Source organism: Chanodichthys erythropterus, chromosome 5 (genome assembly GCF_024489055.1).
Source record: "Chanodichthys erythropterus isolate Z2021 chromosome 5, ASM2448905v1, whole genome shotgun sequence".
Taxonomy (NCBI): Eukaryota; Metazoa; Chordata; class Actinopteri; order Cypriniformes; family Xenocyprididae; genus Chanodichthys; species Chanodichthys erythropterus.
This window is the reverse complement of record NC_090225.1, coordinates 23,813,610-23,838,177: the sequence shown is the minus strand read 5'-3', so window position 1 is coordinate 23,838,177 and position 24,568 is coordinate 23,813,610. Positions and strand designations below refer to the sequence as shown.

Here is a 24,568-nt window from a genome sequence, read left to right as displayed (position 1 = left end):
TGTATAAAACAAAACATCCTCTTTAGCACCTTTAAATAAATGCATCCTTGGTAACTTTAAGAGACTTTTTTCAAAAACATTAACAAATCTTACTGAACGGTTATGTATATCTAATTGACTGAGAAATTACTATACATTTTTGCTCTATCAATTAGAAATAAAATAAAATAATAGTACATTTGAAAATGCATTGTAAGGCATGTGATTGCATTTTATTTTGCAATTTTACTGTTGTATGGTACTAATATTCACCCTGTTTCACCTTTGAAGTAGATAAGGAGACATTTTCATGGGCAGAGCAGAAAAAGTTAACCGCGGCACTAGGAAACAATTCGTATTGCATGACCGCCCTTTCAGTTCAAGCACTGCATTACTCCATCTGGATTGAGCTACATTATTGTGTGTTTGGTTACATTACTCTCTGTTCAGAGCTCCATGTGTGATGTTGTGGCTGCATAATATCAGTTTGAACTGGGACAGCAGCAGCGTTATGGCAGACCCAAATACGGCTTCCCCCTTTTAGCACCTGAGACACACACACACACACACGCAGAGCAGATCTTGGATCAGTGTCCTCTACTATGGTCCCATCTGTAGCTTTTTCACTAAACACTGGTGAGCTGGCCTCATATCAGAGGAAAATGGCCTCTTTCCGCACTGCAGACACTTGCTCGTCATTCACTAAACAGATTGTAGTTTTGCTTTAGCCTCAGGGCCCCATATGCTTCTTTTTCTCTATCTATCTCTGTGTCACATACACAGACTCTTACACAGCAAACAGGAAATGGGGCATGTGTGTTGATGCTATAAAAGATTTTTACTTGAAGGGAATATATTCCTGCTTTTTGCAACAGTGCAAAATATTTCAATTTTAATTGGTAAAATAGTAGTCCACAGATATGGCTGATATCTAGAGAGCTGCAGGACAGATGTCGAAATGAACATCATATATTTTATTTGTAAAAATTTTAATTGTGAGCAAAACATTTTCCAATTAAATAAGGCTTTTAGATTTTGGAACTGGTCTATCCTTACTATAAAAAAATACATTACTAAAGCTTTTTAGTAAAATTCAAATGCTCTTCTGAAAGAAATGGATGTTTGATAAAACATATTTTCAATAGAATGATGATTTCTATCTCTTCCAGAGCAAAGATGGATGGTTTCCGTCTTTTCTTTTCTTCTATTTAAAGGTTCTCTATGTAAGTTTTTGACTGTACTAAAGCATAAAAATACCATAAAATGTTTCCAGATATTTATTAAACATGCTGAGTTCACATACTCTTTTCTCTGAAAACCATTACTACAGCCAGTTATTTTACTTTGAAATTTGTTTTTTGTTTTTGTTTTGGTCTGTGTAAGACCGCACCTTAACAATTTACCCAATAGTATTTCGCCACCCCGGGTTGCCATTGGCGGAAAACGCATGCTGCGAATTGCAGCCATGGAAGTCAGCGAACAAACTGGGTCAGAGATCGCAGACCTATAAAGCATCAGCATCCATCTAAAAATCTTTACAAATGGGAGCATCAATAAATCAACTAATTATCTTACTGTGTTTAAGTCTCTTCGCCTTCCAATGTCAATTGAGCTCGCTCCTGTTGCATGTCTTCAACCCGCAAGAGCGTCGAGTCTGAGGAGGAGGGCGCGGGGCAAACAATATTTTGAATTTGGACTGCAGTACCCATTTCAACCCCTAGTTGTCATTCTTACATAGAGCACCTTTAAATCTCTCTAGCAAAACCAAGTGGAAATACAGAAAAAATGATTGTTTCTCAAATATTCCTGTTGTCCCCTTCATTCCGACCCTGTCTTCCATTGCATGGACAAACTAGTAGTGTGTAGTCGTGTGTAATTCAGTGATATGTTTAGCTTTAGTATGTAGTATTCTAGTGTGTAACACTGCGATATGTCACTAAAAACTCATAATAATAATAATACATTCACAACTGTTGCTAACTTTAAGGTAAGACACCACAGATGAATGTGAAAATTAATTTTAATAAATAGATATGACCATATTCCCCAGTTGATTAATCGTAGTACATTAAGACAATTGTTTGTTAGTTTTTTATCACAAATTTTCTGAAATATGCAAAAGATCAAATTTAAATATACAGTCATTTGCATACATTTCCAGAATTGAAATCTGATAAAGCCAGGTTTTGGATATCTCTTACTCTGTAAATCAGAAAATATTGTCAACAGTCAGAAAAAAAGAAGCATTTTCACTATCTATCTATCTATCTATCTATCTATCTATCTATCTATCTATCTATCTATCTATCTATCTATCTATCTATCTATCTATCTATCTATCTATCTATCTATCTATATATATATATATATATATATATATATATATATATATATATATATATATATATATATATATATATATATAAATATATATATGAATGAATGATATGAACAAAACCGGAAAGTGGGAAATTTTCTGGCTCAGTGCAGGAGGAAAAACTCTATAAAATAAAATAAAATAAAATAAATAAAATGTGTATTTTGAATGTTTTCTTTCCACTAATCTAAAAGAAGAGATGTTATGGAAGCAAAATAGCCTAAAGTCTTAAAAGTGACCAGTGCAAGAAAAAAATATGGTTTCACCCATAATGTCTTGCCTTAATTATTTAACTAATGGGTTTGTAGCAACTGGGCGTTTATTACAGAACCATCCTAACTACAATCCTGTCTTATCTGTTTAGTCACCATGGTGATTTCAGCTCTCATTTAGGACAAAGATTTAAGATAGGATGATTCTGTAACATTGCCCCTGCTGGGTTCTCATTGTAGGACTTTAGTATGTAAGGTGCTAGTATGTAGTGGTTTTGTGTGTAAAGCTGTAACATGTTTGGCTTTAATGTGTAAGGCTGTCATATGCTCTACAGTAGTATGTAATCCTCTTGAGTGTAATGCTGTAGCGTATATGGTTCTAATGTAGTATATAGGCCATAGAGTAAAATTTGGAGCACTGTGATTCATTCCTTGTTCTCTCATTTTTGTTCCTTGTTTGAGAACAGACCACAAATGAAAGTGGAGGTCTCTCGGCGGATGGTTGTCATAGCAATGTGAGAACATTTATAATGGGATATTTTCCCACTCTAAAGCAACATCCTTTGACTGTGCCTGACGCACACACACACACATACGCACATGCACTCCTCTTCCTATTCTCTCACCCACTCTTTTAATGACAGATTTAATGACTAACCTCTCACAAATTGTCACTTTCTCTCTCAACTCAACTTTTTTCTCAAACACATTTTGTGTAGATCCCTGATTCTCTGTTGCAGCAGTTTGAACTGAACATTAAACTGTTAAATAAAGTGTTAAGAGTACTGAAGAAAGTATTATAGTAAACATAGCAAAATTTGATTTAAATATTTCAATGAAATATTGAATCTCTTTTTGGTTTGAAATCTAACAAAGCACCATTTCTAATTCAAATTCACCTGTTTTGTATGATTATTCACTCACAATTTACTAAACTAAAATTGTTTCTTTTCCAATGACAAGGCTGTTAGATTTTTATCCTTTGTAAGCTTTAGTAATGTTAGCTAGGTAATGTTGCACTTGCTCTTTATCTATATTTCCTATATCATCTCACACCTCTGTCTCTTTCTGTCTTTATCTTTCCAGGGACAGCTCTCTCAAGCTCTGAATGTTCTGTCTGATCGTGCCACAGAGGCCAAAGAGTTCCTGGTGCAGCTCAGAAATATGGTACAACACATACAGGTACAACAAAGACACACACTTATACACTTATACACACACTTGCCATGCACTTGTAATATGATCTGATTCTGTCCTCTCCTTGTGCTCTAGGAGAATGGAGTCGAATTCGAGGCATGTTTGGTTGCCCAATGTGATGCTCTGATTGAAGCTCTCAACCGCAGGAAAGCTCAGCTTCTCAGCAGAGTAACCAAAGAACATGAACACAAACTCTCAGTAAGCACAACCACACACCAATCAGTTCTTGAAGAGATTCTTGAAGAGATCTCAGTTATTGGGTGTCATTACTCATTTGAGGAGCTTATTTATGCAATGCAATTCAACCACAAAAGTAGAATGACAGCATTCTGTTGTATTTTTGAGGCAAAGGGAAGGTTGGAAAAAACCCAAATCACACAAGTCACGATTTGATTTCTTAATTGGAGGTTTAGTGACTGCCACCTTGAGGATTTTTAGTATGTGCTAATAGAACTGATGAATAAATTAGTTTAACAAAGGGGATTCATTTCTTTTTATTTCATTTTCAGTAGCTTTCTATGAATTGAACCAAAGAAAAACACATTGATAACTTAAAGTGTTTATTTAAATGTTTTAGCATGAAAAAGAAGTTGCAATATTATTTTCTTCCCTATTGTGACATATAGTTTCTGCAAGAATGTAGGGCTTGATTTTGTCCATCGGGAATTGATTGAATCGTTAGATCATTATGGTGTGAGTGACAGGTTGTCGCGAAACATCATCAGAGTAGAGAAGGGTGGGGCTTTTTTTTTTGTTGTTGTTGTTAATTTAAGGCACAATATGTAATATTTTTGGATAAAATATCCAAAAACCACTAGAACAATGTAATATATTTTGTTGGCTTGTGTAATTACATTATCCCAAATGTTTCCAACAATGTTTAAACCCAGAGAAATCAGCTATTTTAACCAGTGTAATGGTTTTGTGTCATTGCGTCGCCTGTCAATCATGCATCATATCCATGTTACCCTCGTTTTCCGGTCCTACTTCCGTAGAAACCATGGTAACACCAAAGACGCTTTAATATATTATGTGTTTTATTAGACAGGTGAGCAACTGTCTGGGTACCTTTAACGACAGAAAACTATTAATTGCGGCACTTGCGGCTGAATGAAAATGAATTTAAGTGATCAAACATAACTCTAACAAAGTTCAAGTTCAGGGAAGGAGGAGGCAAATGATAAATGTAACTTTAGGGTTAGTTCACCCAAAAATGAAAATTCTGTCATTAATTAGCTTTTCGCCGAGCCCCGCCCCCCTTAGTTACTGTTGCTTTGTCCGACAAGCCGTGGCGCTGTCACTCCACACGCAGTGAAAAATACATCGCGGAACAAAGAGGACACTGAACACACATCGACAGACAAGACAGAGTAGGTTACTTATGATATTAAACAAAGCCCCAGCTTTCAAACCGTGTAGTTATTAAAGAAATTCAAACAATAAAAACCGTTTTGTTGCTCTTTAATGTGTCGTGACCATGGTCGTGACAGATTGCTGTAGATCCTCAGCTCAACCGCTCGTAAAAAACGATCATCTCTTCCTATTAGTCCATGAACATGAGAATCAATGTTGTTTCAAACACGGAAAGACGTCAATATACACTTTTTCAAGTTTTACTCCACCGAGGTTAATCTTTTAACTACTGGCTGCTTTGACGGACAAAATGGCGGATGCGGCGTTCTGATTGGTTAGATTGCTTGTCAATCAAACTCACGCGAAAGGTCAATTACTCACCCTCACATCATTCCACACTTGTAAGACCTTCATTCATCTTCGGAACACAAATGGAGATATTTTTGATGAAATCTGAGGGGTATATGACTCCTCCATAGACAGCAATATAATCAACACTTTCAAGGCCCAGAAAGGTACTAAAGACATTGTTATAACAGTCGATGTGACTGCAGTGGTTCAACCTTAAGTTTATGAAGTGACGAGAATACTTTATGTGCGCAAAAACAAAACGACTTGAACATGATTTCTGCCTGCATCCTGTCTAATTGCTTTCCATCGGCTCCCATGATTCCATGCTCATTCACGAGTCATCAAGCTACGCCTTTGTTATTGTTTTAAATATCCTACCTCTTACATACTGTGCCTTTAGAGATTACTAGGGCACATCCATTTAAAAAAATATGATGTGCACGGATAAATCGTTTCTAATAAATACTGCAATATTCCATAAAAAAATAAAAATTTTCCATTTTGATTTCATGGAAATCACATTTCTGTATTAGGTCAACAGATGACTGGGCTCTGTGGGTATTTTCTATTTTCCCATTAAACATTCATTGAATCTCTTTTCTGCTAAAGTTGGATTCAGAATGGATTCATGCTTCAGGCAGCAGGGCTAATCAGCAGCCATTGTTGGTATGTCAAATCAGCCTGTTTCTAGCCCAAGCTTCAATGCCATATGAAAAGGGTTGCTTTCATAGGGGGGATGCAGCTTAATGGTTACAAATCTGGGCTATTAACTGAAAGATTTTAGATTTAAACTCAAGTCATTGTGTCCTTGACTAAGGCTCTGAATCCCAGGCTGCTCCACTGAGACTGCGCCTATAGTTAGTGTGCTGTGGTTCTCTTTGGTTGAAATGCAGCTATGAAATGGCAAGCAACTAAATGGCAAATCAGTGTGCTTTAATACAGTCTAATGAATTCTAGGAACAATATATAATAACTTATGATGCACTAACATGATCCTGATTGGCTCTTGTTGGCTCTGCCAGTAGATAGTTGATAAAGAACGTGTCGAGTTGATTTGCATATTTGAAGTGTTTTTATTGCTCAACTTTTCTTTCTTTCTGTTTTTGTTATACATATAATTAAAAATAAATTTTAAATAATCTCTATTTCTTCAAGCTGGAGAGATGACACTAACTCATGCTCAGTAGACTTCTCTTTCTGTCTGAAAAAATTTGAGTGAAACTGCAAACCAAATTTTATGTATAATTAATCATATTATGTGAGGACTTCTTGTGTTTAAATTGATATTATCTATGTATTATCTAAATACAGAAATTAACAATTAATGATACTGTTACATTTGGTGTATATAAATGTTTCTTGCTTTGAAAGATGGTACATAGATTTGTAGTAGTCTGTGAGCTATAAAGGCAAATGTAAAAATGTAATAATAAAATGGCCCCGGTCTCCCCTACTATTAGTAGTATGTGCTTTTGCTTTTACATCTTATGTAGTCCTATTCTCTCCTCTTGTCTCCATGGTGCCTCAGGCTTGTTCCCATGGTTACAAAGATGTTGGGGTTCTAGTTTTGTCCAGTGGCTTTGCAAGATGAGACTGCATTTCTTCAGTTCTGTCTGGTTATGGTTGGATTTAAGTGTCTCTTTTGCCTCATAAATGAAGTGTTTTATGTGTGATTCATTGTAAGATTGGCTTTGGGGGACGTGTGTGTGCATCAGTGTGTACGTGTACATCATGTAAAGGGGATGTAGCCTGTAGGTTTAAGTAGAAGGAAGGACACACTCAGACACACATTCATACAAAATATGAAGTGCAAATGCACTTTAATATTGTGTTTTTTTGTAAAAGGTCAGTGATGTGTTGCCTGCTCGAGAGGATGATGACAATTGGTCCTGCTGTTGCCTAGCAACCCAGCCACAGGACATATCATAGATTCATTCTCTTTCTCTTTCTTTTTCTTTTTGTCTCAGGTGGTTCGTGATCAGATATCTCACTGCACGGTGAAGTTGAGGCAGACCACAGGACTAATGGAGTACTGTCTGGAGGTTATCAAAGAGAACGACCCCAGCGGCTTCCTGCAGGTCACTGACCCTTTTAATATCATACTAATGAACCTCATCTGCTTACATAGGCTGGAAAGTTAGGGCGCTTATGCACTAGAAAGATCTGATGAAACTCTTAATTGATGGGAATGTATAAGATCCATTTTAAGGGTGTTGAAAGATTCAAATCAGTTTGACATGAATTGGATTTGCAAAACTGGGCCGTTTCTCTTAAATTCTCATTGGTCAGTTAAGTCCTTCATCAGAGCGCACTGCAGTTAATGTTTTCTCAACTGTTGCTGTTCTCTAAAATATTTAATTGGCCTAATTCTATTTAATTCTAACTTTATTTCTTGCAATTCCGAGTTTAGGATTCGCAATTCTGTCTTTTTGTCTTGTAATTGTGAAATATGAACTCGCAATATAATGTGTGAATTGTGAGATATAAACTTGTTAACTTTTTTTTTAATATTCTGTGGTGGTAATAAGCATCCATATATATCAGATATTTGTGATATATAAAAGATATCTCATTTTCTCAGTTTTTATTATATTTTTATTTAGATTACATTTACCATCATATAACACTCACTACAGTTAATCTTTAAAAACACTAATCATTTATTAATAATACTGTTATCATTAGCAATTTCTAAAATGAATATCGATTTTTTTTATGCTGTACATTATTTCATACTGTATAATTTTGACGCCTAAATTCACATGCATCATTTTAAAAGCACTTTGATTTTAGCTTTTAGTATTTCTTTTTAGTTTGTACAAAATAGTATTTTAAAGATGCAGTGTGTAAATTTTAGTGGCATCTAGTGGTGAGATTGCGAACTGCAACCAATGGAGCTCACCCCTCCCTTTTGGAGAAGCTACGGTGGCCGTCTAGCCGACACAAAGATGTCATCGTCTGAGACAGCTGAGAGTACATTAGCCAGTGAAGCAATGAGGTTTCTTCTTACTTCTAACAAAGAACGGTCTCTGCTTCTAATAAAACAGACGACTACTAACTTCTACTACTACTACTACTACTACTATTACTTTGTGCATATTCAATATAGTAACGATGCAAGCTGCCTTTAAAAACACAAACGATTTAGAAGAACAGCATAATGACTAAACACGCGCTGTAGAGCAGTTTGTCCATTTAGGGCTGCTGTAGAAACATGCCGGTGCAAAATGGCAACAGTGTATGTAGACAGAAATGGCTCATTCTAAGATAATAAAAACATAACGGTTCATTATGTAAGGTCTTTATACTCCTCTGAAAACATAGCTATGTATATTATGTTGTATTTCTGTCAATAGATCCTCCTAAATTTTACACATTGCACCTTTAATATATATATATTTTTTTTTAAGCATTTTGATTTTAGTTCTTCATTTTAATTTAAAATAATACATTTTAATATCAGCCATTCACCAGTTATGGACCATAACATGAAAATAATTGTCTTATTGGTATTTGCTATAACTTTAGCATCAGTGTGTCTATAGTATATATTACTCTTAACTCTTTTATGCAAAACTTCTTGCAAGCCAGTGTGACGTCATCAGTTTCTGTTAACAATCTTATTGTAGACTTTTGTACACTATTAAGTATAATCATCTATCAATTTAAAAAGACTGGTACATGATGTCCAAATGGAAATTTGCTCAGAAATTATTATAATCCATTATTTAAAAATACTTATTCTTGAAAATGAGTGTAAAGCCAAGGGTATTGGAAGTTCATGGAAATGCATTCATCAAAAAGTGTGTAAAACACTTAAGCATACTTGCTCAATGACACTCTGCCTTCCAAAACTTTTCTGATAACAAAATGTTACTTGCTCTGAGGACTCTTATTAAATTAACAGAAGGTCATACATTTACATAATGGCAACACTTCATTAATTTGACTTAATACCATGTAATATATTCTGAATCACAGTCTGTGTGTGTGTGTGTGTGTGTAGATCTCAGATGCTCTGATAAGACGGGTCCATATGACAGAGAATCAGTGGGGGAAGGGCTCTCTCACCCCTCGCATGAGCAGTGACTTTGACCTGACGCTGGACAGCGGACCCCTGCTGCAGACCATACACCAGTTAGACTTCGTTCAGATGAAGGGTGAGTCTGTGTGTGCCTGATTGGGTGTGTTTCATTTTTGCATGGCTTTCCTTAATGACACAGTAAGACCGAACACTGGACCCAAAATAACCCTGTCTGTCTTTGTTTGTGGCTTTATGTGTGTGTAGTTCCAGCTGCTCCTATTCTTCAGTTAGAGGAGTGCTGTACTCAAACCAACAGTGCAACTCTGTCATGGAAGCAGCCGCCTCTCTCCACCATCGCTGTGGACGGCTACATTTTAGAACTGGATGATGGGAATGGAGGCCAGTTCAGAGTGAGTGTCACGTACATGCAGTGAGATATTCTCAGAAATATATAGATTTCAACAAAATACAGTAGAGTTCTGTGCAAGTTTCACTCTGCGTTGCTCATTTTTTTTAAAGTGGCACCAGTGCTGTCCTGACCTCATTTTGTTCCATGGAAAAGATAAGACATGACTAAAGATTAAAAAAAAACTTTTTAACAGCTTAGTAGATAATTGGTTTATTGTAGTATGTGATATTCAAGTGTTACTCTGCAGTTACACTTAACACTTAAGTGATCAGCATGCATTTTCCTTAAGGGAAAAATCTTTTACATTTGGATAATGAAAAATTCATATGTTGATGAGTAGATGAAACAAATTTAGCTTAGTCACCATGAAATCAAAACTGACTATTCTTTTTTTTATGGAATATTGCGGTATGTATTATAAATGATTTATCTGTGTGCAACTGTGCATCATTATTTTTTTAAGTTCATGTGCCCTCATAATCTTTAATCAAAATAACTTCCACCTACACTTACAGCAACATCTCTTCTCTTCTTTGATGATGCGTTTCTGGACAACCTGTCAATCACATGAGATCACAGCAATAGCAAACCACAACCATCCAATCATGTCCTGCCCTACATTTTTTCTTTTTTGAAAAGTCTTTTCACTTAGATATGTACGTCACAATAGGGAAGAAAATAATATTGCAACTTCTGTTTAATTCAGACTTTAAAACAAATTATCTACAGAAGGTGCAACACAGTTGCAAATTTACACGTGTGAATGTGTGACTTCTGCCAAGCCATTTAAACAAACACTGTTCTACCTAGAACAATTATCAAAAGAAACAGAAGAAAAAAACATTAAAAATTGGCTCAAAAATCATACCTCCTGAGTTTGATTTGGGGAGTTTGATCCTGAGTAGGATTTGATCTTCAAGGGGGCTTTTGTAGCAAGAGACTATCGCCTAAATGGTGTCAGTTTAAAGCAACACTGTCGTTTTTCAATCTTAAAATAAAGTCTCTAAAATTATTTCAGGGGTAGAACAACTCTTAAAGGATTAGTTCACTTTCACATTAAATTTTCCTGATAATTTACTCTACCCCATGTCATCCAAAATGTCCATGTCCTTCTCTCTTCAGTCAAAAAGAAATTAAGTTTTTTGATGAAAACATTCTAGGATTTTTCTCCATATAGTAGATTTCAACTGCTACCAACAGGTTGAAGGTCCAAATTGCAGTTTCAGTGCAGCTTCAAAGCGTTCTACACGATCCCAGACAAGGAATAAGGGTCTTATCTAGAGAAACCATTGCTTATTTACTAAAAAAAATTTAAAAATTATATACGTTTTAACCATAATTGCTCATCTTGAACTAGCTCTCTTCTTCTTCTTCTTTATTAGAATTCCAGCAGTGTAGACACTGCTAAGTTTATTACTGCCCTCCACAGGTCAAAGTTTGAACTAATTGTTATATACTTGCACTAGCATATTGTATATGACAATTTAGTTCAAACTTTGACGAGCTAATATGCAAGTCTCAAAACCATGCGGACAACATTTTATTGTATTATACAAATTACACCCTTTGCAAACAATGCTACATACAAACTATTTGAGCAAAAAAACTAGGCTAGGATTCTACCATTCTTTTTGTCATTGTACTTTTCAATTCTGGAGTAACAATGAATAAAACTTATGTAAGAATGTTTGTAGAACATAGTGTAACACGGGCTACTTCACCTGGTCGGTGGACTTGGTTTCCAAACGCGGTTTCTGCATTCGCCTGTTCCGTCAGTTTAGTCAACAGATAACATGTATTGCACTGCCCACGGGGAAGCTTATACAGCGACAGTATTTACGACACTGGTAACAGATAATTGCGCTTATCAACCACATGGGGGAACCGTGAGCAAATGTTCCATGGTGTTGCTTTAAAGTGCCCTAAAATTAAAAATTGAATTTATCTTGGCATAGTCAAATAACAAGAGTTCAGTACATGGAAATGACATACAGTGAGTCTCAAACTCCATTGTTTCCTCCTTCTTATATAAATCTCATTTGTTTAAAAGACCTCCAAAGAACAGGCGAATCTCAACATAACACCGACTGTTACGTAACAGTCATGATCATTAATATGTACACCCCCAATATTTGCATATGCCAGCCCATGTTCCCAACATTATGAAAGGCATTAGACAAGCCAGTATTAATGTCTGGATCTGTGCACAGCTGAATCATCAGACTAGGTAAGCAAGCAAGAACAATAGCGAAAAATGGCAGATGGAGCAATAATAACTGACATGATCCATAATATCATGATATTTTTAGTGATATTTGTAAATTGTCTTTCTAAATGTCTCGTTAGCATGTTGCTAATGTACTGTTAAATGTGGTTAAAGTTACCATTGTTTCTTACTGTATTCACGGAGACAAGAGCCGTCGCTATTTTCATTTTTAAACACTTGCAATCTGTATAATGCATAAACACAACTTCATTCTTTATAAATCTCTCCAACAGTGTAGCATTAGCCGTTAGCCACGGAGCATAGCCTCAAACTCAGAATCAGATTCAGAATCAAATGTAAATATCCAAATAATTACCATACATACACGATTAGACATGCTGCATGACGAACACTTTGTAAAGATCTATTTGAGGGTTATATTAGCTGTGTAAACTTTGTTTATGCACTGTTCAAGGCAAGCGCGAGCTCCGTGGGCGTGGAGCAGGAGAATTAAAGGGCCAGTAGCCCTGAATCGGCTCATTTATAATGATGCCCCAAAATAGGTAGTTAAAAAAAATGAATTAAAAAAAATCTGTGGGGTATTTTGAGCTGAAACTTCACAGACACATTCAGGGGACACCTTAGACTAATATTACATCTTTTAAAAAAAAGTTCTAGGGCACCTTTAAGACTGTGTTTATGTGAATACTTGTCAAAACGGGCATTTTGGCATAATTTTGTGTGTATTTGCTCAAGAAGATGTGAAAGATAACTCGGTACTTGAGAACCCACGTGCCGTGATAGTCAGATAGTTTCCGTGTGCGCCGCGCACACACCTGAAGCACACTCACAGAGCGAGAGTTTTCTTTCACAACGTCTTGTGATTGAATATGGCTTAAAATCACTTAAATGTTTAAACTGACAAGACTTACAAACACGTGAAAATGATAAACTTTCTGGAGGAAGTAGCACTAGCCCGATCATTCAGATATGCAATTATAGTTTTAGGGGGCCTGAGACGACAGAGAGAAGGGGCTAAAGCTCACCTAAAATGTCCTAGAACCACCCCTGCCAAAAACACTTCCGTGCAGAATGCAAAAATGTGTGGGGCTAAAAAAGCTTGCATTTCTTAAACTGGAGCTAAATTGAATGATCAGCATTTCAACTCCACACATTAATTTTCAGGATAGGACTGAAGCTGTGTGTAATCTTGTGCGGAAATACACCACACTTATTTCATTTTTGATAAAAGCATATCATAAAACAGTACCGAGATTTCAAGTTCATAGCAGCAAAATTGCAATAATGATGCCTATTCCAAACAAATTAAAATCCTAGAGGCCATACTATATTATTATCATTATTATTTGGTCTAGTATTATTTTTCTTTCTCAAAGTGGATGCAGTAAACACTGCATGATTGTTAAATGTGATGTTTCTACTTGGCTGGCTGAATGATCTGTCCAACTGAAAGAGGTTTTACTCAGCAAGAACAAACATTTGAAGAAACATTGTAAGTATATTGTAATTGTAATTGGCTGTGGGCAGTCAGAATGAGTGATGTTCATTTGAGTGACGAGGGACACACTTATTTCCATTAGATCATCAAGTCAAGTCCACAAAAATGGTGTCTCATCTCATATTTTCCACAAAATGCCTGAGTCTAAAGATGATTCATGCCTCTCACTGCATGCAGAAGTCTATTTATATATTAGAGGGCCACTTCACCCACGAACACACACTTACATGATCACACACGCATATACATGCGCACAACCACTGTCACTCATTGGCTGTTTACACTTGGTATTAACATTCATCTGAGGTGATCACAAGTGGCCACTTGTGATTTGATTTCATCTGATTTTGTGGTTACATACACTACCGTTCAAATGTTTGGGATCTGTATGGGTTTTTTTTGTATGTTTTTGAAAGAAGTCTCTTATGAAAAATTTTGAACCGTAGTGTACATCATGAAAATTAAATCTCCTCAGATTAGCCACATACACATTCACACTTAAACATAAGCATTAAAATACTCTCCCTCAGACACACATTGTTACCTACATATAGACACGCACACTCAACTATCCTCTAAACAGGCCAAGCTCTTATTTTAGAAAGCCAGGTTCACGTGTTCTTATATTTGCTCCATTTTTGGCTAGATTTTTAGCAACAGTATCACATTGTGTTTTTCCCAAGATATTCATCAGCATTGGCAAATTAACTGAACAGTATATTCCACTGAAAGCGATTCCATGGATACAGAAAATGTGCATACTATGCAAAGTAAATTTTCTGTATGCATGGAATACCTGGGCTGAACTGAATTTGAAGTTGCATACTGCTAGTTCTGAAATCGTAAAAGTAGTATGATAGTATAGAATTCCGATTTCAGCAACAGACCTAATTCCTTTGACATGATATAGTTTACTTTGTGTTGGGTACTATATCCTGTAGTGCAATTCACTCAATCTGGCCTTCCATTTAAAGTGTGACCAATAAACTGAAAGTACTATCAAAGGGGTTTTTAACATCTTTTTTTTAAATTCAGAATATGATATGTTTCATGTATTCTGTTTAAAAAATTGTAGGCAGTATACAGTATATAATGTGCAGTATACAGTAAGCAGTACCCTGGTAGGCATTTCAAACATAGGGTGTTAACCACATGTGTTTACTAACTGAGGTGTATTTTCTACAGGAGGTGTACGTTGGTACAGAGATGATCTGCACTGTGGACGGTCTACACTTCAACAGCACTTATAAGTCCCGTGTTAAAGCGTTTAACTCCAGTGGAGTCGGCCAGTACAGCAAAACGCTTGTCATGCAGACATCAGAAAGTAAGAGATGTTATCTCACTGTTACACTCACACACCTTACTATTGAATGCTGTCACTCTTAATGCACAGGGAAGCTTGAGAATGTCAGTGCAATATAATACAGATTTGTATTAGTAATGTCAATAAAGTGGGCAGTTTCCACAAATAGGATATATACATTGGTGTTTTAAGACTTTTTTTAAGGACTTGGAGGCCTGCATTTTTGTTGTGAGACCATCAGATACATTTGATAAACTGGTTTCTAACATAAAATTAACTTAGCATGCAAAGTAGCTATTAAATGCCTGTAACCCCTTAAAATGGGGATTCTGGCCTGTCACACTTCAGAGGTTTTGACTTTCTTTGACAGCTTCATAAATCATAGATTACAAATTTTTAGTTTTACTCAAATTAGGGTGATGCAAAAATGAGTACACCCCACAAAAAAACTACTACATCTAGTACTTTGTATGGCCTCCGTGATTTTTAATGACAGCACCAAGTCTTTTAGGCATGGAATGAACAAGTTGGCCACATTTTGCAACATCTATCTTTTTCCATTCTTCAAGTATGACCTCTTTTAGAGACTGGATGCTGGATGGAGAGTGATGATCAACTTGTCTCTTCAGAATTCCCCATAGGTGTTTGATTGGGTTCAGCCACTGATTCACTTTAACCCTGTTCTTCTAGATGTGCATTTAGAAGAATCATTGTCATGTTGTAAAAGTGCACAATGTCCAAGGGCACGGAGTGATTGTAGCATCTTATCTTTCAGTATAGAGCAGTACATCTGTGAATTTATGATGCAATCAATGAAATGCAGCTCCCCGACACCAGCAGCACTCATGCAGCCCCACATAAGGACACTGACACCACCATGTTTCACTGTAGGCACCATGCATTTTTCTTTGTATTCCTCACCTTTGCAACACCATACAGTTTTGAAGCCATCGGTTCCAAAAACATTTATCTTGGTCTCATCACTCCAGAGTCCCAGTAGTCTTCATCTTTGTCAGCATGGGCCCTGGCAAACTCTAGGTGGGCTTTTTTTTGTGCCTGGGCTTTAGGAGAGGCTTCTTTCGTGGACGGCACCCATGCATGCCATTACTCTGCAGTGTACATCGTATTGTGTCACAGGAAATAGTGACCCCAGTTTGGCTTTCTACTTTTTTCTTCAACCCTTCTCATCAGAAGTTGAGGTGTTAACTTCTATGAACGACCTGGATGTCTCTGTGAGATGGTTGCAGTTCGTTTTTAAATTTTTGTACCACTTTTTCTACAGTATTCTGACTGTAAAGCTTTGCTGATCTTCTTGTAGCCTTCACCTTTCTGGTGTAAAGAAATTATTTTCTCTCTCAGGTCTTGTGACATTTCTCTTCCATGTGGTGCCATTGCTGACAGCATGAAATGGGAAGGGGTTTTAACACCCTTTTATAGTCTATGTCTGCTGGACACCTGTGTAATGAATAATTAGACTCACCTGTGGTTGAATTCTTGTTAAATTAGACATTTGTAGTCTGAAATATAGCTTTGCTCCAGAGACCTTCAGTGGGGTGTGCTCATTTTTGCATCACCCTAATTTGAGTAAAACTGAACATTTTGTTCTCTAAGTAACTTTCATGTTATAAGTTAAACAGATGTTATATAAAACGTAGTCTTGTGATATTGTTTAAAATGTTACTTTTCAAAGGGGATGTACTCATTTACGCTGAGCACTATATATATATATATATATATATATATATATATATATATATATATATATATATAGTGCCTCGCACAGCCAAATCAAGCATTGGATGAAGATAACAATATAAACTAGAAAATATAAATCCCGCATGGATGGTTGATTGACCGAAATGTTGCTCATTAAAATATTTTTGTGATGATGCAAACTTGAGTAGTGTGCAGGATTTATATTTTTCTAGTTTATAATGTTTATTGCTAGAAAATAATGAAACCGCACAAGTCATGGTTTTAAACTGCATGCCCCAAATTTTGGTTGCAGTGTTGCAAAATCTTCATTTAAAATAAATAGAAAATAAAACAGCTCATTTAAAATTTAGTTTGACCTTGTTGGGTTTTCAGAAGCATTGAAAAAAAGTTTCAGGCTCTTTTTTGTACCCTGTTCATGGAAAGTGCCAGTGACGTCACACTGATAGTCTGCTGTGGTGAGGTCTTTATGAGCACCATTGTATGTCTGATACTAAAATAAATTAACATCATTGTTAATGTCCTGTTAACATTACTGACACTCTATAATTGTTCTTTACTTGTGAGCGCTGAATAAGTCCAGCTTCCCTGATCTGCTGCTTTCCTTCCTCTCTTTCAGTACCCAATTTTGTTACTTTCTTTTTTTCTCTCCTTCCACCCCTCTGCTTTTTTCTCTCCTCTGCATTTATCTGCCTTTTCCACTTTTCTTTTTCTCTCCAACCTTTTCTCGCTCTTTTCCCATCTCTTCCTTTCTCTTGATTTCAGTGAGTCTACCTTCATATGATAGTAAAACTCTGGCAGCAGGTATGAATGCCTGAATATCTGAACATCATGATTATGTTAACCTCATACACCCTTTCTTGTCTGCTTGTATATGTTTGTTTGTTTGTGTGTGAGTGTGTCCTCGTGTGTGAATGAGAGTGTGTGTTTGCAGGGTTGATTTGCAGTGTCTCTGTTCTTAAACTCATCTGGACTTTCATTCTTACTTTAAGTCGAAGCTCAACGAGCCTTGATGACTGTATGTGTGTGTGCTCTTTCTGCAGTTGCCTGGTTCACCTTTGACCCTGCATCGGCCCACCCTGACATCATCTTGTCCAACGACAACCTCACGGTGACGTGTAACAGTTACGATGACCGTGTTGTCATGGGGAACACAGGGTTTTCTCGTGGTGTGCACTACTGGGAGATGACCATCGATCGCTATGACAACCACCCTGACCCTGCATTTGGGATCGCCCGGGCTGATGTTATGAAGGATGTGATGCTTGGGAAGGATGATAAAGCCTGGGCCATGTATGTGGACAACAACCGTTCCTGGTTCATGCATAACAACTCGCACACCAACCGGTATGAATGAATGTTTGTCTATGTGTGCATGTTTTTATATGTTTTATTTCTTCATTGATATACACTGAAAAAAGTAAAATGATCGTGTCTTTTATTTAAAGTGCATTTTTATATTAATCTAATTGAAAATCATGGTTTAAACCTGTTTCCCTTTCAAATGGGAACTCACACTGCGTCTGAACAAGACGCTATGGGGAATGCCTCCAGAGTGACCGGTGTCTGATGCACGTGTTAAAACTCGACAATATCATTGGGCGACGACAGTCCATGACATCACTACCAATGCGACTGTGAGTATAAAAGGGTGCCTGTAGTACATGCCATTCTCTTCTTTGTCTTCAGGAGCCGTTTGTTTGCAATGTGTTTAGGCGATTTTTCAAAATGGAGTCCCCTGCCAAATGTTTCAGGAAGTGCCTCTGTGTCAGAGGTATCGGACACCCGAGGACACACGTGACTTATGCGTTATGTACTTGGTCGAGGAGCATTTACTTTCAGTCCTTGAGGGAGCTGAATGTGTGCCCTGTGAGAGCTTCTCAATGAAGAAGCTCTGTTCACGTTTGTCCCTTTTCTCGAGTTAAATGGGACAAGAGTCTGCTTAGGACCCGCAAACGCCAAGGCGAAGTGGAGAATGAGATCGAGCTGGCTGAAGAGCTTGAGAAAGGTATGAATCTTTCTCACTCTTCAGCCTCCGATTTGAGCAAATTGCTGGATCAGGACGTGCTATCACTTGCATCTTCCAATCCAGCAGATAACGCTCTAATGGCTGCCAGCCAGAAAGACCAGGATGTGGTTGAAGAGGAGGAGCTTATGCATATGAGGAGCTTATGGAGCTTATGGCCCATGCCACAGAGAGACTAGATCTCCCTTGGAGGCATGAGAGATGGAAGATCACTCGTGGCAGGTTGGACGAGTGATTTCTGTCTAAACATAACCATCCCGCTCCCTTCAGCCTTCCATTTCTTCTAGATCTCCATGCTGATGTAGCGATATTAGCTCAAAGGGGAAATTAGAATAATTATTCATAACTCATGATTATTATGATTAATTATGAATATTAGAATCAGTTTTTGAGATTAACTTGATGTAGTTGCAGTAAAATTACAATCAATTAATCAATCAATCAATCAATCAATCAATCAATCAATCAATCAATCAGTTCATTCTGTGAACACATTGATTATTAATTCATTCTAATAGAAGGGTATTTTTCATGGCCCCAGAAAAATAATTCTTTCTCAGCATTTTCAGCGCTTAGAGCGTGTAACAAGATCGATCATTTAAGTGACAACTTATTAGCACACGGAGTCAGATCCAAATATGTATTGTACTCAAGTTTTTAACTAGATCACGAACACATAACTAAACTAACAAACACATACATACACACAAGTCACACATACATAGGTAAAATGAGAAATGAAGAGTGGAACTGGAAGTGGGAACAGGACATGGAGCTATGGAGAAAACCCGGAAAGAATCATAAGTATTCATTACAAAGCTCCTTTGTTAACAGAGGAGCTTCACAACTTTAACTAACTAGCAGCAGTTTAGTATATCATACAATACTTGCATTAGTGCAAACCACTATTGAGTGGTTTGAGTGCCTAACTAAGTCTTCATGATGACCATGGATTAGGACCCCCACTTGAGGGACTTTAAGTCCTCCACTCCCTGAGAAGAGCTGGCTGTGATTCCTGGAATTCATATTTATATCTACTAGACAAGCCCAAGACTGATCTCTTGGTAATCAACAGAAAGCAATTTTTGCACAGACTTACAAACCACAAAATTGCACACACTTTGGTAAGTGCTGAATCTTGAGATCTTGGTATGAGGACAGCTGGTTGTAGTTAGCACTAAAATGGCTAACTCCCGTTTACCAGTAGGCCTTTGAGGGTCTTTGAGGAGGGTCCTCTTCTCCCCGAGATGAGCATTGTCTAATTCCTGGAATCATACCTCTATAAGACAGTGAGCTCCCCTTGATAAGTGAGTCTTTAGGGTTGAGTGCAGAGTAGCCCCCTCACTCCAGAGGGTCGTATACAGGGTCCTCTGCCCCCAGAGCTACCCATCTCTAGAGCCCAATGAGAAGTGGCTTTTTGCCTTTTAGCATCCTTTCTCATTGTTAGGCACATTCTGGAGTGCTGGATTCTTGAGATTCTGCCTGTAGTCAGACAAGAAGTGGGGACTTTTCTACCGAGGTAGTTAAGCTTTGCCCCTCTGGGGTATTATAGTGGTAGAGCAGGGATTCTCTTGCTCCCACTAGAGGTAGTGACAGGCTAGGGAATTAGGGTATTCCTGGGCCAGGTTCCCTTAAAGTTGATGTCTAGCATTCAGAGCTGACATACCAGACCCTGGAGTCCTGCCCTTGGGCTGGGCTCTATCACTTGGTCCTACAAGGAAGGGAGGAATGTTGAAAAGATGGGGACTTTTCTTGTACAGGACATGAGACTTGGGTAATAGCCATAGGGAATTTCGTCACTGACAGTTCCGCCGCTGGTGCACCTGAGTTAGAGAGTCTTTAACTTCATCATATAAGTTTGTTATGTCTTTTTCATGTGCTTAGACATTTCCCCTCAGCATAGCGTAGTGGGTATTTGTTCCCCATAGTGTCTTTTTCAGATGCAGTGCAAGTTCCCATTCGAAATGGCCACGTCTTGGTTTCAAATGTAACCCTGGTTCCCTGAGGAGGGGAACAAGACACTGCGTCTCGTTGCCATGCTTCGGGCTTGTCCTCTTGAGTATCCTTTAGACAAAGAAATGGATGAAGTGTACTACAGGCACCCTTTTATACTCATGGTCGCACCGGTAGGGATTTAACGGACTGTCATTGGCCAATGATATTGTCGTGTTTTAACACATTCTTCAGACACCAGTCACTCTGGAGTCATTCCCCAAAGCGTCTTATTTAGATGCAGTGTCTCATTCCCCTTCTCAGGGAACCAGGGTTACATTTGTAACCAAGACGTTTGTTCAGTTTGACTAAAAATATAAAAACGTTTTGATTAAAATATAACAATCCCAATAGAAAAAAAATTAAATAGTATTTTTTCTTGACACCAGAGTTAATATGCAGAACACATTCTGGGCAGCTTTATTGACTGCAGAAATATAAAAAAAAAAATTTGTAAATAGATTAAAAATCTAAAATACATTTTTTCATATTATTAAATATACAAAATTGTGATTTTTTTTAAATAAATATTTTTGACTAATATTAAAATCTAAATTTAAGCTTTGAACCAAACCATAAATATTATTTTTTTTTTAAAATGATAGAAAGAAATTACCTGTTAAAAAAGCCTGACAAGGCATCTCAGCAAATGTTCACTGTTGCCCTTGGTTACAAAGTGCATGCTTCATTGAATTAATTAATGAGGCTAATAAAAAAGGCTGAAATAGATTACATGTGGATGACAAAACCTGATGCATTACTGCCACCTGCTGTTAATTCATATTATTCACATGCAGTGGAGAGAGGTCAATGGTAACAGCAGGCTAACAGGCTAAGATCGCTAATAGATTTATGTTAAATGTTGCAAATAAAATGCACTTGTATATTTTGAATGTTTATTGAGTAAGACTAGAGGGTCTATAATAAGTCTTTCACACTATTTGGTCAGTGGCTCAGTGCATCATCTTTCATTTATTCTCTGTCTTTCTCTTCTCCCTCTCTCAGTACGGATGGAGGAATAAGTAAAGGGGCGACTGTGGGTGTGCTGCTGGATTTCTCTCGTGGGATTCTGTTGTTTTTGATAAATGATGAGCAACAGGGACCCGTTGCCTTCAACACACTAGAGGGCATGTACTACCCAGCCATCAGCCTCAACCGCAATGTTCAGGTAACATTCATTTCATTCATTCACTGTTTATTCTTGTGAAAAAGAAGTAAACTTTAGCATACTTTTAAAAAAATCTTTATACTTTACACTTTAAAGTGCAAATTGTTAAAAGGTATAGTTTTGGATACTTAATTGCATGTTATTTGCAATTAAATTAAAATGTATTAGAGTTGTCATTTTTATTAAATGTAATTAGCACTTAAGAGTGCTCTTTTTACCCATTTAAGTATGACTTAAGTCAAAGAATTTCGATATACAATGACAGTGCACTCAGAGAAAGTGGCATTACATGGTGTACAACATGGTGGAATAAGTCCCGCCTTTTCTAAATAACACTGGCAATTGGCTGTATTATTTAGAAGGCGGGACTTATTGCAGCTGCCTTTAGGCATATAGAAACAGTCAGTGTTCTTGACTTTTGTCATGATTTGAGCATTTAGAAACAACATTTTTGAGATAATTGTTAACAGATTTCTTTGGTGATTTCAAATATGAAATGTAATCTTAAGCTTGGTGAACAGCTTTGAAGAATTTGATGTTTCCCCATTCAAAGAGATAGGAGCTGTACTTCCATGACTGAAATAGCTGCCCGAGAGGCGTTTCAAAGATGGCCGCCGAGTAAAATAGCTTGCCTTAAAGGGACTTTGCTTAAGTACATATTAATTAATAAAGTACAGTTATTTTAAATTGTAATAATATTTCACAATATTATTTTTTTTTTTACTGTATTTTTAATTAAATAAATGTAGCCTTGGTGAGCAGACAAAACTTCTTTTAAAAACATTAAAAATCTTAGGGTTCAAAACTTTTGGACTGTACTGTATATATAAGTATATGAAGAGTATATAAAGAAAATTCAAGTCCTACTAAGCAAAATTTTGCTTGGTTCTGTGTGAGATCTTTTTTAATTTTCCTGATACATGATGTATATACTATAATTTAAACTTGAACTAAATAGCTTTTTATGAGCATTAAGATATATCTTGATTATTTTTGTGTGTGTTTCTTTTAATAGGTGACTCTTCATTCTGGGCTGCCTATTCCTGATTTTTATACACCTGGAGAGTCTGAAGCTGCAGGCTCAGTCTGCTGAAGAGTCCTTGACTGATACACATTCATATATAGACACACATGCACAGACAAGTGCACATGGATTCAGCTGTGAGTACTTGGCAAGGGGTTTGCTGCTGACAGTCATTAATATGTTTTAACAAGGTCTGAGAGTTCAGAAATGTAAATGGACCTGATTTATGTGAGGGTTAGGGTCAACTGAACCCTAGCTTAACCCTAACCTTAACTCTGACCCTGATTTATGTGAGGTAAATTAATATTGAAATTCTTGAATCATTTTCCTCTTTCTTACTCTTTTTCTAGATATGATTATTATAATTATTATTGGTGTTGTCATTGTTGTTTTTATGGAAAAGGTGCTCATGGATGTGAACTCCAAGCTTACTGGATCTTAACAGATTCTGTTGTTTCATGATAAAATCCTCTGTGTGAAGTTAAGCTTAGAAATAAGTTACTGATGTGTTAGACCTTAGAGGATGAATTTTACATTACATAGAAATGTTCTGTTGCATATAAAGGTGATTTTTAACTGCAGATGGGGACAGAAACTAGAGTATAATATCTGATATTACAACCTCCTTGTGCATATTGTTCCTCAGTTAATCTTATATATCCTAAACCCAAATCTATCCTAAATCTCAAACTGTAAACCTTGACCAAGCCCGATCCCTTAACCTAAACTCTGTCATATTACACCTCAATCAAAATGAGATATTTCTAACCTCTCCACATTCACAGTGGATGAGCAAACAGACAATTGGGACAAATTAGAGAATGCCAGAATGAGCTGAATGTGTGTCAGTGAGGAGGTAATGGCTTTCTGTTTGTTGAACAGAATAGAAAACACTAATTGGGACACAAACACATGCACACACACACACACACACACACACACAGGCATTTCCACCGCCTTGCGTAACGTATTATGGAGAGATGAGAATGAATAAACTTTTGTCTCTCTCTCTCCCTCTTTTATTTTTCCTTTGCTGCCTCAAATCTGCACAAGCTAAACGCAAATGCTAAACAAATAACTGGTGCTGCTTTTGCTCAATGTGAGAAAATATTGCAATATAAAACAATAGAGCTTCAAAGAGAGAACTTTAAACAAGACAGCGTACATTGTAGCTGCTTGAAGCATTGGCTATAAGTTTACCATAAAGGATGTACTTTTGCATTTAAAAAAGAAAATCCCACTGGTGGGGTTAAATATGGAGCAGATGTTTTTTGCTCAACAAACAACTGAATGTTTGGGTGCGTGACTGGAAAATTTCACCCATTGTAAATTGTATTTTTTAATAAATTAATCCCAATATAAGAAATGTATTATTATTATTATTGTGTCTGAATTGTTGTTATCTGTAAAGTTCTATGCTCAATAAACTGGATTAGGTGCAATAAAAAGCAGTCTGTCACTTCCCTTTGAAAATAGTTGTGCAAAATGTGTGCAAATTTGCAATGTCAAATCTTTTTATTAATCAGAATGTATTAAATCAATGTAATAATGTGGTTTACTAGGTTAATATTTGTTATATAGTAACTATGCCGATATTTTACATGAAGTTCAGGCCTGAGGCATATCAAAATGAAAACTGAAAACATATTAATCATGTAAGATGAGTGTTCAAGAGTGTGAGCTGTATTTTTTAAATAACTTTAAAGAGATCCAGT

At 36.7% G+C, this 24,568-nt stretch overlaps 1 protein-coding gene across 3 annotated transcripts in view; it reads left to right on the top strand.

The window, feature by feature from the left end:
* trim9 (tripartite motif containing 9) overlaps window positions 1-24,285 on the top strand; it is a 28,891-nt gene extending 4,606 nt beyond the window's left edge. The window contains exons 2-12 of one of the 3 annotated variants that reach the window (XM_067385415.1): window positions 3,036-3,083; window positions 3,655-3,750; window positions 3,841-3,963; window positions 7,437-7,547; window positions 9,476-9,629; window positions 9,758-9,903; window positions 14,813-14,951; window positions 17,687-17,990; window positions 18,176-18,280; window positions 21,667-21,829; window positions 22,845-24,285. In XM_067385415.1, the coding sequence (XP_067241516.1) occupies window positions 3,036-3,083; window positions 3,655-3,750; window positions 3,841-3,963; window positions 7,437-7,547; window positions 9,476-9,629; window positions 9,758-9,903; window positions 14,813-14,951; window positions 17,687-17,990; window positions 18,176-18,280; window positions 21,667-21,829; window positions 22,845-22,922 (1,467 nt within the window). In that variant the 3' untranslated portion in view covers window positions 22,923-24,285. The remainder of the gene's footprint in view (window positions 1-3,035; window positions 3,084-3,654; window positions 3,751-3,840; window positions 3,964-7,436; window positions 7,548-9,475; window positions 9,630-9,757; window positions 9,904-14,812; window positions 14,952-17,686; window positions 17,991-18,175; window positions 18,281-21,666; window positions 21,830-22,844) is intronic. The other 2 variants (XM_067385416.1, XM_067385417.1) reach the window with 2 other exon arrangements.
* The last annotated feature ends 283 nt before the right edge of the window (window positions 24,286-24,568 follow it).